Source organism: Colossoma macropomum, unplaced genomic scaffold (assembly GCF_904425465.1).
Source record: "Colossoma macropomum unplaced genomic scaffold, Colossoma_macropomum, whole genome shotgun sequence".
NCBI classification, from domain to species: domain Eukaryota; kingdom Metazoa; phylum Chordata; class Actinopteri; order Characiformes; family Serrasalmidae; genus Colossoma; species Colossoma macropomum.
The window spans coordinates 1,610,716-1,634,442 of record NW_023494803.1 but is presented as its reverse complement, the minus strand read 5'-3'; the positions used below and the strand labels follow the sequence as shown (position 1 = coordinate 1,634,442).

The window sequence follows — 23,727 nt, the reverse complement described above, 5'->3', positions numbered from 1 at the left end:
GCGCTGGTTTGTGCGCCCCCCCCCCTCTTTTGCCCCTTTTGTTCCTGGTCCGCCTCCAGCTTGGTTCAGATGAAAGGACTGACCCACACCTCTCTGTGTCAGCACTTTCCTTTTGACTGCCAACCAATAGAATAGATTGTCTCTCTCCATTAATCAACAGTTCATCTGCACAGCTGACCAATTGTACACATTTAATCCCACAATGTCGCCCAGAAGTGGTGTGTGTGTGTGTGTGTGTGTGTGTGTGTGTGTGTGTGTGTGTGTGCGCATGAGCCTGATCAGCTCACAAGAATAAATTGGAATTTTTTTTCTGCAGTGCATATTTGTTTATCATCAGCAAATTATGGCCTATAATGTGCTTGTTTGTAGAAAATCCAGAAATTGAGGTTGCTTTGTTGACGGCTGCATTACTACGTCAGCGTCTAATTAAGCTGAGCTTGCCTGATCTATAATATTTGGGCCAGATCGCTTACAAGGCAATCAGTCAGGCCCTTTGATGGACGTAGTTCATATTATAGCCATCCTGATACTGCGCATATATAAACAAGAATTTAGACTGTGTGGAGTCGCCAGCTTGGTTGTTTTTCTTCACACCTAATTTTTCAGTGCTTCCATGTTTATTGGATACCTGTGGGAAATGCTTCATGTAGATGACTGTGACTTATGTGGGCAGTGTTAGTGCATATAGAGGTTACCTATTTTGTTGTCTTTACTGAGCCAGTCTTTTATTTATTTTTATTAATTTCTTTTTGCAATAAGTTGAAAATGTCTTGCTGCTTGTTTGTATTGATACAAGCTTGAATATTATTAGCCACATGGGGCCAAACCGGATCACTTAACGAGAAAGTGTGGGGAGAGCGGTGAGAAATTCTGGGCTAAATATGGGTGACAGCAAGCGCTTGTGAACTTTATCCAATGGACAACAACCCTGTCGTTAGCCCCTGAATGTAACGCACACTAGCATGGCTGAAAAGCTCCGGTTAAGCGTCCAGATGTGTTGTGTGTGTGGAGAACACAGTACATGGTTTTTTTTTTTTTTTTTAAAAAGTAAATAATTCTGTTACTTAATGATAATATTTCACTAGCTAGCTTGTTTTGCTTGTATTATTGATTACTCTGGACATTAAAAGACCGTAGACAAGAAGAATTTGGGGGTGGGTTTAGAGGTGACGTGCCCAGACATGTATTCTTGTTATGAGATTATGTCTGGCCTTTCTGGAGTATTATTAGTAACGCCCAACAGACGTGTCAGTTGGCCAGTTAAATGGTCACTATTAAGGCTTCACTGACATATCAGTATTGGCAACATTCCTGCCAATGAAGCACTGATATTTATATAATTTAGGGAGCTGTCTTCTAGTTTACAGATACCTCTAAAATGAGAAGAATTTTCCTCAAGGTATTAATGGTGTAACGCTCTTATGCAAGTCAGACACTACTAAACCCACAGTAGCCAACAATACAGGATGAATACAAAATACATTGTGGCTAAAAAACAAACCCCATTTCCAAAAAAGTTGGGATGCTTTGCAAAATGTAAATAAAAACAAAATGCAAATCATTTAAACCTATATTTAATTGAAAATATTACAAAGGCAACATATCAAATGTTGAAACTGACCTACCTGCAGTCCAGACCTGTCACCACTGAAAACAGTTGGTGCATTATGAAATGAAAAATACAACAAAGGAGACTCTGAACTGATGAGCAGCTGAAATCCCAAATGCTTACAGAGTGTTGTTAGAAGAAGAGGTGATGAAACACAGTGGTAAACAGGCCCCCGTCCCAACTTTTTTGGAACATGTTGTTGGCATTAAATTCAAAATGGGCACATTTTTAAAAGAAAACAATAAAATTTTTCAGTTTCAACATTTGACATGCTGTCTTTGTACTATTTTTAATTAAATATAAGATTTGAGTGATTTGCACATCATTGCATTTTGTTTTTATTTACATTTTGCACAGCGTCACAACTTTTTTGGAAATGGGGTTGTAAGAAAAACAGAGTCATCCAAGCTTAATAATTAGCATGATGACAGTAGGGATGTACTGATACTTACTGCATATCAATATTCAATAATTTTCATGTGCATATCTACCATTGCCAGTGCAGATACATACACATTTATAAAATGTAGAAATAGGGACTAAATCTACCTGGATTAGCATTACAAAGAAATATGACATTTAGTTCTGTAATGTTAAAAATCAATAATAATAATAATGATGGATATGATCACAGTAGACCAGCATCACCTACATGTTCTGCTCTTCTGGAGTACAATAATTGTGTCTTCAAAAACCAGTTTGAAATATCAGTCTAATAATCTGTCTAATAATCGAAATATCGAGTCTAATCATCTGTCCACATTTTTCCTGTCTGATGATGTCATTGTGCATCCTTAATGACGACCAAAAAATCTTCACATGTAGAAACTGATGAAAAATAAAAGCTAATAAAAAACCTAGACCAACAACACAGCTCCGCCCCCGCAGTACAGTATTTATTTTATGTAAGTCTTTGTGAGTCTCAGCTGTTTGAGTTCAAAAACTGAACCATATTTTACCATTTATAGTTATCAGGTCAACAGCAGTGTTAACAGTTAGTAAAGCTGTTTTATAAGAGTTCTGAGACAAAGTTTTGGCCTAACGTTCATTTTTTAGAGAGGAAAATGCAGCACGATGTACAAACCTCAAAGCAAACTTCAGTCCTTCAGATTTACCGCTGTTTTAACGTTATCAACGTCACACATAAAACCTCATGACTTACAGGTTCACTGGTCATTTCAGAAAGTAAATAAAATTGCTATATTTGCGTTTACATCTTTGTGATTGGGTTATGCAGAAATTGAATTGAAAAACTGGTGAATTTCCCCTTTGAATAGTGTCTGTGCCCTTAAGTGAGCAGTGGTTGTGAAGTGTATCTGTGAGGAGCTGAGCCGTGTGTTCTGTGTCTCCTCTATTGGTTTGTTTTTTATTGTGTATGTATAGTGATTATACCACAGCCGTCTCTATTACCTGCCTCCTTACTGTTTTCTTACATGTTCGCAGCCCTTTGCTGCTGAAGTGGGCTGTTATTGCATCTGTATACTAGCCCACCTCCCCTGTAATATGTATCTATGGGCATCCTCATCTCCCAGGTCTGTTTGAAGCAGGCTCTTCTGGCCCGTCCGTCGCACCCACCGCGGAGTGGACTTAAAAGTATCTTTTCCGACAAGTAGGACGAGCAGCTTACTGACTCAAGATTGTAATCTGGAAACGCGAGCCGATGGAAGTGACCTCTCTCAAAGCCTGCCACGTCCACCCCCCTCCACTCTCATAGTGCGAGAGCTTTGAAGTATTCTTCTGAGCCAAGAAGCTGAGATTATGATGTGCGGGGTGGGGGTGGGGGTGGTGGTGGTGGTGGGGGCTTGATTCGAGAGTGAAAGAAAAGGAAGGGAGCGAGAGAGAAAACCGTAGTCCCTTTTTTCCTGGAATGGCTCTATTCCCTTTCTCGCTGTTGTCCATTGTTGCCAGTGCTGTTTTGCTAATGTTACATGTAGTTTGAATGATGAGCTGCCTTTGAAGAGTTTGTCTTACTTTGCCATTATTTTCCAGAGGTCACAGTGGGATCACTGTCCTTTATAGCAAACATATTTCATCACGATCATTTATTTACAAACCCCATTTCTGGAAAAGTTGAGACGCTGTGCAAAATGTAAATGAAAACAAAATGCAATGATGTGCAAATAATTTAAACCCTATATTTTGTTGAAAATAGAACAAAGACATCATATCAAATGCAAAAATTGCAAAAAATGCCAAAAAACCCCACATTTCTCAGTTTCAACATTTGCTTTGTTGTCTTTGTACTACTTTCAAAAAAAAAATATAGGGTTTAACTGATTTGCACATCATTGCATTTTGTTTTCATTTACATTTTGCACAGCGTCCCAACTTTTTTGGAAATGAGTTTGTACAAAGAAGAGATTTCCAGTGTTTTCACTGACCAACTTTTTAACTTTTTGAGTTTTTAAACACCTCAGTGTCACTGCTGGACTGAGAATAGTCCACCAACCAAAAATATCCAGCCAACAGCGTCCTGTGGGCAGCGTCCTGTGACCACTGATGAAAGACTAGAGGATGACCAACACAAAGTGTGCAGCAGCAGATGAGCTATCGTCTCTGACTTTACATCTACAAGGTGGACTGACAAGGTAGGAGTGTCTAATAGAGTGGACAGTGAGTGGACACTCGTACCAGCACAACACACACTAATACACCACCACCACGTCAGTGTCACTGCAGTGCTGAGAATGATCCACCACCCAAATAGTACCTGCTCTGTGAGGGTCCATGGGGGTCCTGACCACTGAAGAACAGAGTAAAAGGGGGCTAACAAAGTATCAGAGAAACAGATGGACTACAGTCTGTAACTGTAGAACTACAAAGTGCACCTATATAGTAAGTGGAGCGGATAAAATGGATAATGAGTGTAGAAACAAGGAGGTGGTCTTAGTGTTACGCCTGATCAGCATATAAAAGTTTAGTGTTTGTCTGCAACCCCCTTACAAAAAGTTGGTAGAGAGGCATGTTTTCCACTGTTTTACTTTACCTTTCCTTTTAATGACACTTTCTAATCGTTTGGGAACTGAGGATACTAATTGTTGCAGTTTGCAAGTGGAATTTTTGCCCATTAGCTGCTCAGCAATCCGTGGCCGTCGTTGTCTGAGTCTCCCCTTCATAACGCACGATACATTTTCAATAGGAGACAGATCTGGACTGCAGGCCAGCCGGTCAAGCACCGCAATCTGTGTGTCTACGAAGCCGCGCTGTTGTAGCACATGCAGAATGAGGCCTGGCAATGTCTTGCTCATCCTGATGGCAACTAATGTTTCTCTAAAATCCCAATATACACCTTCACCTCAAAGGGACCTTCCCACATACGCAAGCCACCCATACTGTGGGCACTGATGCACCCCATACAATGGCAGATATCAGCTTTTGCACCTTTCACTGATAAAGGTCTGCGCCTTTCGTCTGAGATGAGCTTTGGCCCAGAGAACTCGGCGGAGAACACAATAAAAACTTATCGTGGCATAATTTATTGTGCTAACAATATATCGTCATATCGCCCACCCTTACTCTGCTTTGCCACAGATATATGCAGATTGCTGCTGTTGGTGGATGGGGTTTTATGTGCCTGAGTGTCTAGACCAGGGTTGATGCCTTTTAAGGTCAGGTCATCTGACCAGCACACGCACGCACAGTCCGCTGGGAAGTCAAAGGCAGAAGTTTACTGATTTCTCCCAGTGGATTGCTGGAGAATTTATTGGCCTGTGGCCGGCAGTCACAGATTAAGGGAAACGTCGATCAGTAATGACCCCTTCTACATGTTAGTATTGCCGTAAAGCCAGCCTTTTATGTCTGAGATATCGGAGTGGGAGCTATTACACATGACAGGGGTGAGCGAGGGACTGCGGACCAAGGCTAGCATTATTAAATATTGACTAGTGCGGTGATTTATGTAGAGCTGGAGGGGGGGAAAGTGACTTTTTAACTGTGATATATTCTTTAGTCGCCAAACCCTTCCATTTATCTTTTTACTAGAAATAAAGCACATGTTGGCTGCATATTTTTACTCTAGGAGAAAGGAATGAAAATGCCTTTTAAAGATGGATTTGTTTATGTTGGCAATTCATTCTCCAAACTCCAGAAGCAGAATGGGAACACTGGAAACTGTTTATACGCGATATATTGTGTGAATTGTTATGGCATAATCGGCCTACTCAACACTGATATCGCACATGAGTCTCTGACCAATCAGTGAATGTTTTACTTTTTTCTGTTAGCTTCTTGGCCAATCACAGATGTTCACTAGAACATTTGGTGAGAAGTAATGCAGTCCAATCTTTAATCACAGGAAGTGTTCACCAGTTTCAATAGACAGCAGTTTTAATGCAATATGATATTTTGTCCTTATCAGTCGGTCAAAACCAGAATATTCATTGAGCTGCTTCAACAAAAAAACTTATAGTAACCATTCCACCCTTTTTTGGATTATCAGTTATTTTGTTTTTTTTTTATTTTATTTTGCACAGTCTTTTACATTTTACTGACCACTTTGTTTTACATACCAATTTTTTTTTTTTTAAAAATGGCCACCTATTCTGTTTTTTGTTGCTAGGTCTCAATTACTGCCTTAGTTCCTCATAGGTAGAGTAAGAAACTACTCAATTTTGGAGAAGTTTAACTGGATACATTTTTTACTCCTTTTTTGTTTTTCAAATATTGCAATATTTATTGCGAAAACTTAAAATATCACAATGTGACTTTTTCCCCCAGTATCGTTCAGCCTTGTTAGAGGCCTGGCTTTTACATGAGTTTATTAAAAGGCCTATTTCCTTTTATTGTTTTAATTAGTAAGTTCAGTCAAGTGTTTAAATATTGTTAAAGTTTTCTAAAATACTTTTTGCTTCACAGTAGAGGTCTGTGTGGGACTGTTTTTCCATTCCCACTCCCGCCCTCTCCCACAAGATTTCATCCCGCACCCGCCCGCAACTGAAACATTACGGCCCGCTCCCACTCACACGGTTTGTCAAGGCAATCTGATGTCCAGTACTTCACATAGTCTATTCACAAATGTCTTATTCTCTGCTGAAATAACATGGTAGTCATGGTCATCGGGCTCACTGTGAAGTAACTTGACCAAACGCCATTTATTCCCAGTAAACACAAGTAAAGAATTAAATCACAGAGCGGTTATTTTTGGTGTTTTGCTGGGCAGCTGTGGCCGTCAGACTGAAGCCTCCGAGTTTGCATGTTGTTCACATGTTCGATTGCTTTGCAATTCTATAGGATGGCTTCATTTATTTCAGTTGATTTACTGTTATCATTTTATATTGCGTATATTTTTAATATTTATATTACATGTATGCTTTAGTGATCATTCTACTTTATTTAGGCTATTCATTAATTAGCAGGAATTGTGCCTGCAGTGGGCTGGTTACCCGCCCGCTCCCACACACAACACTGGATATTAGTCCTGTTCAGGCAGATACTGTGGTGGGTCCTGCGGGTCCACAGGAGTGCAGACCTCTACATCACAGTGCATCGTCACTGATGGAACAAAAGCTTCGCTCCTTCTCCTGTAAAGTTGCTTTTTTGAAGGAAAAATGTTTTGTTCTGACAGTAACAATATGGAAACTAAGCTGCAAAAATGACTCCTTCTGAATTCACTGTTTTTGTGATGTTACGAAAACCAATTTATTTGCATATAAATGCAAAATTCTAGATGCCCCTGGACATGTTTTGTTGAGGTATAACATATTGGAAAAAGGTATAAAACAAAACATATAAAATGTAGTATGGCTTTTGCACAGGCCACATTTTTATGGTTTAGTTTTTAAACGTTAAATTCAGCAAATAAATAGTAATTATGCAACAAAATGTGTGAAAGTGTGGTCTCTGTAGAGCAGGGGTCTTTAATTAAAATTCAGTGAGGTCTGAATTTAGAGAAAATTTCCTCAAGCGAAGGTCCAGAACATCATAATGTCTAACTTGCATCATGATTCAGTGCCGTATACTGTTTACTGAAGTAGCCTAGTAGGTATATCCACATCTTATACAGTCGACAACTGAATATCAAATCAAATAAAGTACAATTCAGTAATATTTCCACAACATTTACTGTCAGTTTTCTCTTTTTTACACCTATTAAAATAGGACTACCCCGTCAAAATCACACAATTCTCCATAGTTTATCTGTAAGTCCAGGTCCGCATAGGACAGCGCCTGGGTCCAGACTCGGACTGCGGGCCGCCTATTAGTGGCCTCTGCTGTAGAGGATGTGTTAACTCACTTTCACTTAGAAAATCAACAAAACATATCATTTGACAAGCGATGTTCAAACTTGTGGATACAAATTTAGGCCTCTATTCAACAGTTTAGCCCCGCCCATTCCAACTGAAGTTATAAGGAGAGTTTTAGACTGCTTTTTGATTATGACACAGTCGTTTACATATATCAGCCTTTTTTGCAGCCTTAAAGGCACAGCTATCAGCCTTAAAGGCAAAGTAATAACATAAGCCTGATTAATTCTAAGGGATGAAGAGGGGTGGGAAAGTTGTCCTGTAAATATTTGGCATGTAAACCCACACACGTCAACAAACGTGTGGGATATGGGCTTATTGAACTTTTTGCTGAAATGGAGTGCGACCCACCGCCCGCTCTTGGAGTAATAGTACTAGACTATTGACCATGACTAGACTATGGCGGCTAAGAGTTTGATCACAAGCCTGGAGGAGTGATAGCATGTGGATGTGCTTTTAGTCACTGGGGCACTTCATGTCTATTGATTTCTTTATAGTACCACCACATTTCAGAGCCTTCAGATGGGTGAGGGCTAGAGGTTATGGACTCAGAACACGTATTCTCTCTCACACACACACACACACTCCTCCCACTTCCTCTCTCGCTCCAGCAGCACATCTGGTCCAGAAGAGAGGTGAGAACTTGGAGGAAATTAATTCGCTTTTAATTTGCAAGCAGGGCCGTATATCCTGCGGTCGATTGCATTACAGTAAGTGGTAGTGGCTGGGGACTGAGAGGCCTGACTCTTGACCTATTGGTTAATGTGCCCAAATGCATGTGTCTGAGTGAAGACATTACTTGCGTGCTCAGTCCAGGGTTGAGGTGTGTGTGAGTTTAAGGGGTCTTTACGAGCCTGTGTGTTGGAGAATGAGAGTATGGGGTGGTGCTTTTTAAGACTGTGAGTGTGGGATTGCCAGGGAGGCAGTGAGCCCAAACAACATTTCATTGGAAAGATCCTTTCTATTTCTTCTTACAGTAAAGCATCATTGTGAAAGTTTATAGATTTTCATTTCCTTCCTCTTTCTTTTTACACATTTCCTTATAAAGCTTTCACCAGATTGACAGCGCGACCCCTACCCGAACAAGACATCTTTTGTTGCTATTATTTATGAAATTGTATTTTTTGTTCTACTTTTTTTTGCCGGGTAGCTTCCTGTGTTTTTAAATCAATGTCTGGGTTAGCACAAGCGATCAATCCCTATTTCTGGATTAAGACCCAGACAGCTAAAGCCTAGGCTTCCTTGTGTCAGCAGGGCACTGTGCATCACACACACACACACACACACACACATTCGCACAATGCACCACCTGAAACACATCTCTCCATCTGACTCAGGAAAGCCTTGTTTTTCCGTGGTGTCTGTGCTTAATGGTCAGTGGAAGTAATAAATAAATAAACAGCAGAAGAACAGCTGTTCCTTTGCTCTGATGCCTCTGTGTTGAAATCTACTCATGTGTCTCCTAGGGATGGGTACCGGGAATCGAGGTACTGAGCACTTGTTTCAAGGGCTGGCCTGAATAATTCAAATACTCAAGTATTTGTTCCTTGTGTTGGTATCAGTTTCTCTATTTGATTTACTCAAACTTTTAAAAATTAAGCATAACTACAACACATTTCATCAGGGCCTTTGGACAGAGCAGTGATTGGAACATTATAAATTATGACTGAAATAAGCCTTAGCCATAATTACATAATGTGTAAACAGATGATAAGAGGTTGGTACCCCATAGAGCAGGGGTGTCCAATCCGCAGAATGCTGGTCTGGCTGCAGGTTTTCACTCCAACAAAGCAGGAAAACACCTGAGGAAATGTTTGAAGACTAAGACCAACTGATTAAACCAGTAGAATCAGGTGAGTGAAAACCTGCAGCCACACCGGCCCCTTGCGGATAAGAATGGACACCCCTGCTATAGAGGCATGATAAGTTTGATGTATCCCCCTTAATGTCTAAGTATATTGATCTTATATTGTGCTAAGTTTGCCACATGCCTTACACCCATGAGTACAGTTGGCAGACGTTTAAACAGAGCTGGTAAAATGACTTGTTTAGCTGATTTTCTAAGTAAAAGTAAGTTAATACATCCTCTACAGGAAGCATACTTATATATGTCCTTTTTCTGTGTTTTTAGTGCATGATGTCTGTTTATTTGCTGAATTCAACACATTAGGAAAAAGAATAAAAACATAAAATCTAAAATGTACCATAACCTTTGCATAGGCCACTTTTTATGTTTTATTTTTATATATATATATTTTCCAATATGTTAAATTCAGCAAATAAACAGTAATTATCTATCAAAATGTGCAGACGCGTGTTCTCTGTAGAGGATGTGTTCACTTATTTACACAGAAAATCAACAAAACATGAACATAATTTAACTAGGAGCACCCAAACTTTTGCCTACAACTGGAAACCTAGATTATTAATGATGTTGCTGTACATACAAAGCAAAGAGAAGCCACTGTCCTGCAATATTAGTATTCCCTCCTTGTGCTATAGATTAGTATAATCTAATCTCTTTGAACCATTATTTCGTAGAGATGGGCACAGCTATTCGAATATGGATGTCCGAACTCTTCTTAGGGCGTTTTCACACTTGGGCCGTTTCAGCGTCTGAAGTGGACTCAGTGAGTCATGGTTACTTTAGCATATGTGAACACGCCAAACAAACTCAGACCCCTCTAAACGGCCCCCAAAACGAACTGAACTGAGACCACCTCTCGAGGTGTCGGAAACCACCACGGCAGACACGCAGGGTCATTTTTCCAATTTTGCACGATGCCATTCGGCCAGTTTTTTCAGCGCAGCCAATAGGAGAGCAGCAGGTCTGGTGGTTCCTCTCAACACCTGAAAGGTCAGATTTATCAGAGAACGCTGCCCACTTTGCGAGCGCTGCACACAACGTCTATGGTGTGAAAGGGGTCTGAGTTCTAATGGAGTTGTGGTCTGAACAAAAAGTGGTCTGAGATCTCAAAGGACCAGAAAGAAAATTCTTTATGTTTCACTTACATTGTGAACACAAAAAGAACTGAGGTCATTTGCAGTCGGTTCCCTTCCAGGTTCACTTTAACAGAACTCAGTTCAGTTCTTTTAAAACTAACTGTATGTGAAAACACTGTTAGTGTTTATGTAGCTCACCTCAGATGTCTGAAAAAGGCATGTACAGTTTGGAATACTTTGATAATAAGTGGAATAAGTAGAGGAAACAGCAGTGTACATGAAACACACTAACGCTGCCGGCAAATAGAAAAGTACTGTGGACGCTTTACAGACCACGCTGTACTGTTTCTGGTATAAGTTCTGTTTGAACTTCTGAGCTATACGTAAGTTTTTATGTTACAATAATCAAATTAGCTAAAAAGATCATCACTAGATTGTGTGTGTTTCAGGTCAAAACAGAAGCAGTGTGGAAGTGACGGAGACCAGAGCTCAGCTCAGTACGGGTAAAGCTGGCCACTGGGTGTCTGTAGGAGGCCTCCTTCCCTACTCCAACTACAGCGTCCAAGTCAGAGCTTGCAACAGCCAGGGCTGTGTGGAGAGCGCCCCCACCAGCATTTCACTCCCTCCTGCAGGTAAGTGCGCCACACTGTGCCGCTCACGATCATGCACCACTCAGATCTTGATCAAACCATAGGAGTTAAAGAAGAATCTCATACATTTCTGCATAATTCAGTGATTGAGAGGTAAAGTGATTCTGAGTAGTTTGGTGTGAAGTGCTCTGTTCTAGAGAAATGTACTGACAATTTTACGATGTTTGCGATAGGAACCGGGGGGCACGACGTCTACAACACAAATATAGCCATTTTATTTAATATCCAAAGTGACCAAAGTTTCCTTTGCAGACTGTTTTGCCACTTTGGTCCTCTCTGCCAGGAACTCTTTCATGTAAAAGCTTCTGTGAGGTAACTTTAGGGACATTAACATTTAAGACGTCTGGTTCCTACCGTCACCACTGTGAACAATTCTGACTTGGCAAGTTTCTTTAGAATGGCAGATTCCACATCAAACCATTCTGAATGACTTTGCTTACATGTTGACCATTTATTTATGCAAAGTTTATTCATTTTGATTTATTTATCCTTTTTTTTATTTTAAAATTGGTAGAATTACCTATGACCCATAGCACAGGCAGCAAAACACTGGAGGCCAACATAGGAACCAAAGCTCAATGCCAAGAGTGTTTATTTAAGATGATCTCAGTTTCCTTTCAACCAAGTGCAGACCACATGCGTCATCCACTGGCGCTGGAATTAAAGCATGCGTCATTTTATTTGCAAAATAATTTTTTAACCTTTTTCACCAAAATATAGTGTAGCTGAGTGAAGAAAACACTTCAGCTGCTTGAGTCGTCAGATAAAATGTACGTTTTCCAGCAAGTGACAAAAGAATCATCCAAGTGTTACTATGCGAGTTAACGAACATGCAGCGGAATCAGTGAGTTTGCCTGTTTGAAATATTGATTCGAAAGCTTAGTGAGTGTTCAGAGTGATTTGATGTGAAAAGTCAAAACTGTGGTGATTGAAAAACATCAACTGAGGAGTTTAATGCCTGTAAAAGCGACCTCACCGACCTCACCGGAAGCCATCAAAATATAAAGTGAAATAGTTGTGAATACGCTGTCTGATGTTGGCAGACTTATAGTTTTGACAACGTTTTGGCTTAAAATGTATTTTCATGGAAAAGTTGTACATGTTGGGCATTGTAAAGAAAGATGATCCCCAAAGAAAACTGTTCTTTTTCAGATATTTTCATGTTTGGCACTGTTTTATCATTATCCACGTTATATGTAGAACCTCAGAAGACATGTAGGTTCATAGGTTGTTTTGGATCATAAATAAAGTTTGAGTTTTAGTCATTGCGAGTGCTGGTTTCCACCACCACCACTGTGAAGAGTCAGTAAGTTTCACTGCAGTGCACACTCTAAATGACTTTTCTACACATCAACAATTGAATTAAGTGGAAAAAAAATTGCAGAGGGGAACCCATGAGGCCTTCTAGGCCTTCAGAGATGGCCTGATGATTTCTAAAACTAAAAAATACATCTGCTTATCATGCTTGTGTTTATACTCTGCAAGTATTAGTGCTTAAGTACTACTCTTAGGTCTGCAGATCTGAGATCATAAACAGACAGACACTCTGTGATGTAAGCGGTGCTTTAAGGTCATTTAGAGTCTTAAAGACTAGTAGCAGAACTTTAAAATCTATCCTGAACGATACAGACAGCCAGTGCAGCTCTTTTAAAGCGGGACTGATCTGATCTCTCTGTGTTTTTGTTAGGATGCTGCTGTATTTTGTCCGAGTTGTAAAGGATGTATTGTTTTCTTAGGAAGTCCAGTAAGAAGACCATTACAGTGATCAACTCTTCTAGTAACATATCATGAACAAGTTTCTCTGCGTCGCTCTGAGAGAGAAAAGGCCGAACTTTAGTGATGTTTCTTAAATGCTGAAAAGCTACTTTTGTGACTGTGTTTACATGCAGGATCAAATAGAGTCTAAGATCACACCCAGGTTTCATACTTCAGATTTGGTATACGAAGCTAAAGAACTGAGATTCTTATAAAGCATTTTTCTCTGAGTTCTTAGTGTTAAGTATCAGTATTTCAGTTTTTTTCGTTATTAAGTTGTAAGAAATTTTGTTACGTCCACTGACAAATATCTAATACAGCTGGTAAGCGTGTCTACAGAGTCTTGATCATCATAAGGAATTGAAATGTATAATTGCGTGTCATCAGGAGAAGAGCAAGGGCCCCAAAACTGAACCCTGTGGAACGCCACAAAAAAATATAAATCCCTTTGATGAATGATTTCCCTGAAACCGAGAGTTGTCTATGCATTAAATATGATCTAAACCATTCTAAAACTGTGCCTGAGAGGCCGACCCAATATTCAAGGCGGTGGTGTATTAGAATTTTGCGATCAGTGGTATCGAAAGCTGCACTAAGATCCAGTAAGAACAAAATAGAAGGATTTTTTGCATCAGCGCTGAGCCTGAGCTCGTTCACATCAACCAATGCTGTCTCAGTACTATGCTTAGAATGAAAACCTGACTGAAACTTGTTGTATAACTTAATATTTAATTGTTTGATTTTTCTAAGGTTTTACTTAAAAAGGCAGGTTTGAAATTGGTCTAAAATTATTTTATTAATTAATTTTAGCAGAGGCTTCACCAGGGCAGCTTTAAAAGCCCCTGTAGAAGAATTTACAGTAGTTAAAACATCATTGTGGACATAATCAAAAACCCTCTTGAGGAATGAAGCAGGAACAGGAATCAAGATCACATGTGGACGAACTTAATTTGTTTATAACAGTTGTAAGCTCCTCATGATTGATCACAGAGAAGGATGTCATCACTGATGTTGGTGGCTTATCAGGAAGGTCATAGGAACTCGGTTCAGTCGGCTGAGTTTTGCTCTGTTCAGTCAAGTCTATTTTGAAAATATATTGCAAACTACGCAGATTTTAGAAGGTAAAGCTCCATCCACCACACTAGCAGACAAGTTAGGGTTGAAAGAAAGAGAGATGGCAGCTCAAAGGTGATAATGTTTTACAGTAATAGACCAGACAATTACAGATCAAGTTAAAAAGAAAAGAGAATTAGAATTGAACGCTAAGGAGACGTGTTTTCAGATGTTTCTTAAACATGTGAACTGAGCTTGACTGGGTGGAAGATGGAATTGAGTTCCACAGTAATAACTGAAATTATTGAAACTGATGCCTCTCTGCATTAATTAGTTGATCTATGGTGGAAAAAGGGACTTCAGTATTATCTTTGTATTTATTAACCTCTTATTCACCAGAGTATATTTTGGTTTGTCCATCTGAATTTACATGACCAAATCGTAAGACAAATTATTCAGTAACTGCATGAAATATCTGCACATTTTTATTTTATTTATTTATTTATTTTTGTAAAAGCTCCCCTCAAATTAACAGAACATGTGTTTTATGATACACATATTGCTATATGCTTACAATTTACTGCTGAAAGCCAAAAATCTGAGACGCTCTTTGTATTATTTTATAAACATAATTTTTACAGAGCAGATCACTGGAGAGACGCCATCTGTTTATAGTTTATAGCCCAGATTTGTGGAAAAATGGGTCGACTTTCAGTAGAAAAAACAAATTGTGAGTTCAGCTTCTTTTATTATAAGGGTTTAAAATTACATCACCCATCTATTAGACTGAAATGAAGACAGTTACAGCCTCATACGACCCCCACCTTTAGAATGTAGCTTATGAAATATGAAAGTTATGAAGAATATGACAGAGTGCGTTTTGGAACCACCGGTGGTCCCAAGGAGTTGAAAAGGTTTAAAAAAAATAATATTGTGATGTCATATTTTTGCCATATCACCCACCCTTATGTAACCTGCTGTGTGGCGGCTCTCTCCAGCCCCAGCGTTCAATCACCACGCTCGGCACGGGGGGAGTGTGAGGCGTTTGATCACTCTGGAGCAGCCGGGCCCTCTCCACCAGGCCAGCAGGGAGACGTTCCACATCTGCTGCCTGACAGAGAACAATGCCTGCTGCTGCCGCTGATCTGAAAGACCATCCCTGTCCATTCCAGCGGCAGATAACCCCCCTCGCACCCCCAACCAAAGCCCCGTGGACTCGCGCGAGACACGTCCAAACGCTGGAAGTTTATTACCGTGCGCGAGAGCCGCACTTTTCCCACTGTTAAATTGTTGTTGGTTTTAATTATGACTCTTATGCAGTGGAATGTTCCTTTTTTATGACCTTCTCATAGCAAATGAAAGGTAACAAGTCATTGGTTAAATAGGGCCCAGTCCACGCTTCCTTTTACTTAATGGTGTGGGAACTTATTAAGCTGATTTACACACGGGACGGGTGTTGGGAAGCACGCGCCAGGCGCCAGCTATATGTGCTTAAGCAGTGGGTAAATTAACCATAGGGTGATAAAGAGAAGAAGAAGGGTAGTGATTCCTTTCCCTGCTGAATGGTGTTGGGGTGGGGAGGGAGGAGAGGAGAGGAGGAAATCGATGGACACACGTATGGCTAAAGGTGAGGGAGGAGCCGAATTCACTGCAGGCATTTTATGTTCTTATCCGTATTCAATATTTGGGCCTGTCTTAACACGCAGCTCCTTAGTGCTGGAGAGTGCTAGGTTTGATTGGTTGATCTGTTCTCTCTCTCTCTCTCTCTCTCTCTCTCTCTCTCTCTCTCTCTCTCTCTTTCTCTCTTTTTTATTTTTCTATCTCTGTCTCTTGCTCTCTCTATCTCTCCACCCCTTTCTCTCTCTCTCTCTCTCGCTCTCTCTATCTCTCTCCCTCTTTTATTTTTCTATCTCTCTCTCGCTCTCTATCTCTCCTCCCCTTTCTCTCTCTCTCTCTCCCTCTTTTTTATTTTTCTATCTATCTCTGTCTCTCGCTCTCTCTATCTCTCCTCCCCTTCTCCCTCTCTCTCTCCCTCTTTTTTTCTATCTGTCTCTCACTCTCTCTATTTGTCCTCCCCTTTCTCTTTCTCTCTCTCTTTCTTTTCCCTTTTTTCTCACTCTGTTTGTTTTCTTTCTCTCCTTCTCTTTTTTCTTTCTTCCTTTTTCTGTCTCTTTCTCTCTCTGTGCTTTTCCTTTCTTATTTCACATTGCCCCTTTCTTTCTTTTTATTTTTCTTTCTTTCTTTCTTTCTTCCTTTTTTTTCTATTTCTATATTTCTTTCTATCCTTTTTTATCGTTTTCTTTCTCACTGTCTTTCTTTTTTGGTTTTCTTTTTTTCTTCCTATATTTTTTGTTTCTCTCTCTCCCTCTCTCTCTCCCCCACCCTCACCCTTTCTTTTTCTTTCTCCCTCTTTCTTTTCCTTTATTTCCCACTCTGTCTCTTTGTTTTTGTCTCTCCTTCTCTCCTTTCTCTTTCTCCCTTTCTATGTGTTTTTTCTGTCTTTTTTTCTTTCACATTGCCATTCTTTCTTTGTTTATTTTTTTCTATATCTCTTTATCTCTTTTTACTTTCTCATTCTTTCTTTCTCTTTATTTTTCTCTATGGCTTTTTCTTTTTCACATTCTTTCTTCTTTCCTTCTTTCTTTCTTTCCTATATTTTTATATCCTCTCTTTTGTTTCTTTTTCTTTCGCAGTGTCTGTTTTTCTTTTGTTGGTTTTGTTTTTTCCTTCCTTTATTTTTTGTTTCTCTCTCCCCTCTTTTCCTTTCTTTCCTACTCTGTCTCTTTGTTTTCTTTCTTTCCTTCACTCTTTTCTCTTTCTCCCTTTCTCTGTCTCTTTCTCTCTCTGTGCTTTTCTTTTCTTTCTCTCACACTGCCTCTCTTTATTATTCTATATCTCCATCTTTTTTATTCTTTTTTTTCTCATTCTTTTCTCTCTGGCTTTTTATCTGTCTTTCTTGGTTTTCTTTTTTTCTTCATTTAATCTCTCTCTCTCTCTCTCTCTCTCTCTCTCTCTCTCTCTCTCTCTCTCATATGCACACACACAGGTAAATAGGGCACACTTGATGGTCACTCCGGTCAGTCTGAGCTATAGGGTCAGTGGAGGAAGCATCAGTTGAGTCCCATGTGGTGACTCTGCTCACACATATCAGCCAATTTATTATAACAATTTGATCAGTGTGGCTTTTTTCCCTCAGCCCAGATGTCTGTGAGACCCCCGGTTGGGTTCTGAGTACGGTTATCCCCCCCCTCAGCAGACATCTCCACTGATCAAAGTGAAAGGGGAGGCGTACGAACACCAGCTCGCCGATAACCACCTCCGCAATCGCTCTTAATCCTAGTAAAACCAGGAGGAGGACCGCAGTGGGGTCTTGGTGGAGGGATGGCCTTTCACCTGCCCCTTCTCAGCCTCAGCGCTCTGTGGCAGAGCTTTGGGCCTCATTCACCAACCGTTCTTACAAAGAACCGTCTTCTCAAAACCCACGACGTGGTTTTTATGAAGATTCTGATTTTCACCAATGTTTATGTGGGATTTGTTCTTAGATAAGAACAGAATCTACACACTCAAGAGCACAAAGGTCAGAACAGTTCTGCGCTTTAAGAACACGTCATGAATCTAATGGAGACTTGTTCTTAGGATCTTTCTCAAGAATGCACTTAAGAAATATATTGATGAATGAGGCCCACTGTTTCTTTGTAGTTTCTCAGTAGGTTGAATGAGATTTTGTTCTGTAAAAGCTTGTTGTGACTAAATCAGGACACATTTTTGTGCTGAGCTCATCTAATTCTGTGCAAAAGTCGGAGACCATTCATTTATTGAATGTCCAGTAAGATATTTCTGAGCAGATTAGATATAAGATGATCCACTTGTATAAGAAAGGGGGAAGTCAGGGGAAAAAAAACAGGAGTTTCCAAAACCAGACTTTAAAAAATTATTAGAAGATGTAGAGAAAATGAGGCTCCTAACAATCATGCAAGACCTGGTCGACCCCAACACTGCCCCCATCAGATAAACAGCACTTACAGCTTTCATCTCTGAGAGAGAGGAGAAAATCATCCACAGGTGTTTCTGTCCATCCTTCCACTGTGAGGAGGCGACTCAGCGCTGTGGGTCTGAAAGGATGTGTCACTGCTAAGAAGCCCTTCATGAGAAAAGGAAATATGTGAATCAGATAAGCTGCTGATGTTCTCAGAACAATGGACTGACCACCCCAGAGTCCAGACATCAACATCATTGAATGTGACTGAACTTTGGAGGTGTGGAAGATATTCCTGCTGGTCTTTTTTGAAAAATTGAACGTCTCCTGAAAGAATGGAAACTGTAATAAAGGCGATGCTTGGCTTACGCTTTCTTCTTGGGTGGCACAGTGGTGCAGTGGGTAGTGCCGTCGCCTCACAGCAAGAAGGGCCTGGGTTTGGTTCCCCGGCCGGGCGACCAGGGTCCTTTCAGTGTGGAGTTTGCATGTTCTCCCCGTGTCTGCGTGGGTTTCCTCCGGGTGGTCCGGTTTCCTGCCACAGTCCAAACACATGCGGTCACCTAGGTGTGGATGAGTATGTCTGTGTGTCTGCCCTGCGATCAACTGGTGACCTGTCCAGGTATATCCCACCTTCCGCCCAATGACCGCTGGGATAGGCTCCCAGCACCCCAGTTTAGAAAATGTGTGTGTTTTCTTTTTTCCAGATGCTGAAAAATGAACTGTGACATGAACTTAAATTTACAGTCTGTTTAGAAATTTAGTCTGTTTGGATATTAAATTAATAAAGTGTGGTCTCTGACTTTTGCAAAGTACTGTAGATAAGAAAATGGAGAGAGAAGAGTTGGTGTAGATTTGCTGATCAATTCAGCGAAATGGAACGATAGATTGAACACTGCCCTGGAAATGCTTCTCTGCGCAGACCATCGAAAAGCAAGGCCTTGCCAAACAGCAGGCCAAGTGCAAAGTTGAAGTTCTGCAAAAGAAAAATGTTCAAGTTCAAAACAAAGACATGAGGAAGTATAAATTTTAAATACCACACGTTTCCCTCCACTCCTCTCAGGCAGATCTTTAGGCTTCTCGTAGCTGAACTGAAGCCTTGTCTCAAACTGTCCTTGTTATATCAAAGAACAGAAGGGGAGAAAGCTAAGAGATCCAGAGGAAACATAAAAGTGCATAGTTTAAAATGATTAGTGACACTTTTGATATACCTGAGGAAGGAGGGAGGCGAAACAAAGGAAACTCCATGCCGACTGTTTGATGAAATAAGTCTGTAAGGAATTAACTCTTTTGTCAACTGGTTGTCTTTGTTCATTGCGAGCTCTCTCGCTCTGTCTGTTTCTCTCGCTCTCTGTCTCTCTCTGTCTGCTTCCTCCTCTTTGTCCGTTTCTCTTTCTTTGTTTCCTTGTCTTATTCGGTCTGTCTGTCTCTCTCTGTCCATCTCTTTCTCCTTCTTTCTGGAACAGAAGTCATGACACGCTACCGTTGGTCTTTCTTGTGCTGCTTTTTACTCAGGTGGTTCACTCTTGGTTCTCTCTTCACTGTCATTTACACTATTTAAATATACTAATATAATGATGTCAGTCACATTTGATTTACGTTTACATTCAGCTTACGCTGTGTATGGACCGGTTTCAGTCTGCACTTCTGTCTTTTGTCTTTACAAACACAAATATGAAGTTGAAAATATAAAATCCACACTTTTAGTAGACTTTTCTAAGTGAATAATCACTCAGATTTCTTTGAGAATGGAAGCTGTACTAAAGGCAAAGTGTGAACACACAATCCTAAAAAAATGATATGTCTGAGGAGATTAGATATCAGACAACCGACTCGGATAAGAAAGGGGAAAGCCAAAAGAAAATAGGTGAAAACAGGAGTTTCCAAAACTGATTTTAAAATATTATTATTAAAAGATACAAAGAACAACAATCATGCAGGACCTAGTAGACCAAACTGCCCCCATCAGATAAACAGCACTGAAAGCTTTCATCTCTGAGAGAGAGGAGAAAATCAAGCTGATCAGATCTGAAAACATCCACAGGTGTTTCTGTCCATCCTTCCACTGTGAGAAGACGACTCAGACGACTGGAAAATATTCCTGCTGGTCTTTTTTGAAAAATTAAAAGTCTTCTGAAAGAATGGAAGCTGTAATAAAGGCAATGCTTGGCTTACACTTTCTTCTTGGGTGGCACGGTGGCTGGGTTTGGTTCCCTGGCCGGGCGACCAGAGTCCTTTCAGTGTGGAGTTTGCATGTTCTCCCCGTGTCTGTGTGGGTTTCCTCCGGGTGGTCCAGTTTCCTGCCACAGTCCAAACACATGCGGTCACCTAGGTGTGGATGAGTATATCTGTGTGTCTGCCCTGCGATCGACTGGTGACCTGCTCAAGTATATCATACTTGGGATAGGCTCACCACTGTGGGTCTGAAAGGATGTGTAGCTGATCAAGGAGCCGTTACTAAGAAAAGAAATAGACAAAAATTAAAATCAATTGCAAATCGGTTAACAAGGCTGTTGTTTTTTAGAATAATGGACTGACCACCTCAGAGTCCTGACCTCAGCATCATTGATTGTTTGGAATTATTGGTTACAGGAAATGCAATCAGCTTCTAAGACTGAACATTGGACGTGTGGGAAAATATCCCACAGATTTCTATGAAAAACTGTGAGCCCTGAAAAGACTGGGAGCTGTAATGAAGGGAAAGGGTGGGCACACAGGGGCATCTGTGTAAATTTTCTGCTAAATATGTTTGTTTTTTTGCTGAAAAATGAATGACTGACTATGAACGAATGAATGAATACTTATGAATAATAGCTGTTTTGAATTCTGTCATTCTCTGATTTTGCCCAGTGCTGTGTGTGTGTTTGGGTGTGATCGGACTCTGTGTGCTCTGAAGCGGTGAGGTCCTCTCGGCAGTGGAGCAGTATGGCAGATCGCAGCCCAGGCTTGTCCATATGCTCATCATCATCATTACGTTTATGGCCGCTTGGCCGGCCTCCGTCGCGGTTATTCCTAGCCTGTGTATAGCGGCAAAGGCAGATGGGGGAAAGTGTGGAATGGCTTTTAATGCTGCCGCTCGTCCAACGAAGGCCCATCCGCTCCTCTCCCGCACCCCGACTCCTGGCCTAAACTGAGTTCTTGTGCATTATGAAAATTGCAGCTTGGCAGAAAAAAGCGATTTTAAGCCGCTGCTGACTTGAGTGATGAGACCGACCCTTCGATCTGCAAGAAGCTAGTCCCTACTTTCGTACACTGGCATGTGGAATAACTGGGTTAAGCCCTAAATCGGTGCTTCATTGGGCACAAGTGCAGAGCTGTCCTTTTCTATACATGGGAACGAGCTACAGAAATCGGAGTGTACAGTATACAAACGTAAACATTTTATTTTAAATGATATTAAAGAGCAAATATGATCTATCATGCATTAATTGCCGCTGTAGAAAAAGGATATTAGCTACCTAATTTCAACCAGATTGCAGTCGTAAAATTTTTCAGTATCCCCAAAGTTAACTTGCCCCTAGCCAACCTGATGAGTTGTCTGGGTTCACTGCTGCACACCTGCTGTCTCACTTTCCTCTGGGTTGCCAGTCCCTTTTTTAAATAAATATGTCAGTGAATTAATTCTGGTCACTGTCCAACCACAGACCTGCAACAGTCCTGCTCTCTGCATGTGTGAAGTTAAATGTTAGGTAGCTGTAGCCTGTTTTCTCTTTGTTATGATATTATGTGTCAGTCATATTCTGAATGGCTCTTGAAACACATTGCATGATTCCTTAGAAACTGGCCATCTACAAAGAGTGAATGAGTGGTGATCCCTTCTTTCAAAGGGGAATTAAGAAATTAAGACATTAAATGCAGAAATACTTTATAACACTATAATACTATTTTATTCTTATCTGTCTAGTTGGTATGGCCAAACACCTATGACCAGCTAACCTGGTAGTGTAGTGATGTTGTTTGTAAATTACTAACTGGGAATGCCCAAAAATGATAGCCGAAAATGGCCAAAATGCCCCTTTTGAAAGAGAAAAGAAGATCAGAAAAAATAAGCAAGATTAAGCAGGCCTACAGTAAATTTAAAATACAAGAAACACAAAAGATAATGAAAAGTAGAAATAGTGATCTAAACGCTGCTTGTTTCCTTCGCTCTGTTACGCTAATGAGCGTGACACATTCAAACAGTTGGAGTAGCAGCAGATCAACAGTGAAAAAGTCAGCAGTGTGAAACTACTTCACAGTTCCTATGAGGGACATCAGACAAGAGATTTATGATCACTGTTCATGCTGAGGGTCATGAGGGGCTGAGAAGACCAAGAACTTCTCCACTTCAGGATTGATACCACTTGAAAACGTGGCATCCTGCTTGAGATGCAGAAAACAGGAGAACTAAAGATGAAGCAGAAATGAAAGTGTTTGCTTGCTAAATTAAGTGACCCCTATTAGTCCCACAACAGGGAAATTTCACCTCCGCATTTTGACCCATCCATGCAGTGAAACACCACATACACACTAGTGAACACACACACTAGGGGGCAGTGAGCACACTTGCCCAGAGTGGTGGGGAGCAGTTGGGGGTTAGGTGCTCAAGGGCACTTCAGTCACATACTGTCGGCTCAGGGGATCAAACCAGCGACCTTCCGGTCACAGGGCTGGTTCTCTAGCCTCCAACCCACGACTGTGCTACCTGTGTACCAACAGTTTTGGAAATGACTGACAAACTAGAGAGCCACAGTTCAAATTCTGTCTCAAAATAGTGAAATAAATAATGAATAATGAAATAATAATTCATTGCCTTGAATGAACAGCTGTTGTTGAACAGCTCCATTGCTGAAGATGTTGGATTTCATGGTTTATAGTGTAGCCTGGATAATGTAATAATTTTAGTATGTTTATTTATGTAAACTGTGTTTATTTATGGTCAGCTTTTTCCAGTTTCAGTTTTTGGCCCAGTGTGCTTAATTTTGGTTTCTGTTTTGACCAAGAATTTTAATTTCAGTAGTTGAAACCTATCACTGTTGGGACAATAGTATCTCCATGTATGTCCATTCACAGTTAGGATTTCTCCTGTAAAGTTATTTTTGGAGATATAAAGTTTTGTTCCAAGAGCGACAATATCTTTTTACACAGATTACGTACATTATACTGTTATAATTTCTGGACATTTCCCATTGGTTTGTTGTTTGCAAGTGACACGTCTTGTTAACGAGAAAAGGGACTAAGTCTAACTAGCATTTAACTTGGCACATAGATACAAGGTGTGCTGCAAGTTTGTGGTTGGACAGTGACCAAATACTGGAGACTGAAAAATTTAAATTGGTTAAACATTTTAATAATGCAGTGGGACAAAGGGGCAGACAACTTACAGGTCTCCACCCACACACTCGCAAAAGCAAGGTAGAGTATATCAATCTGTAAAATATAAGAAACTTACAAACAAATTTACAAAGAAATTGTGTGTTGTGCGCCTTCGATTTTTATGGCCAATTTCATTTCGTCATTGCT

The 23,727-nt window shown here is 40.4% G+C and overlaps 1 protein-coding gene across 1 annotated transcript in view; it reads left to right on the top strand.

Moving 5' to 3' along the window:
- ush2a (Usher syndrome 2A (autosomal recessive, mild)) overlaps nucleotides 1–23,727 on the top strand; it is a 399,698-nt gene that overhangs the window by 177,229 nt on the left and 198,742 nt on the right. The window contains exon 37 of the mRNA XM_036594065.1: nucleotides 11,244–11,426. Within this exon, the coding sequence (XP_036449958.1) occupies nucleotides 11,244–11,426 (183 nt within the window). The remainder of the gene's footprint in view (nucleotides 1–11,243; nucleotides 11,427–23,727) is intronic.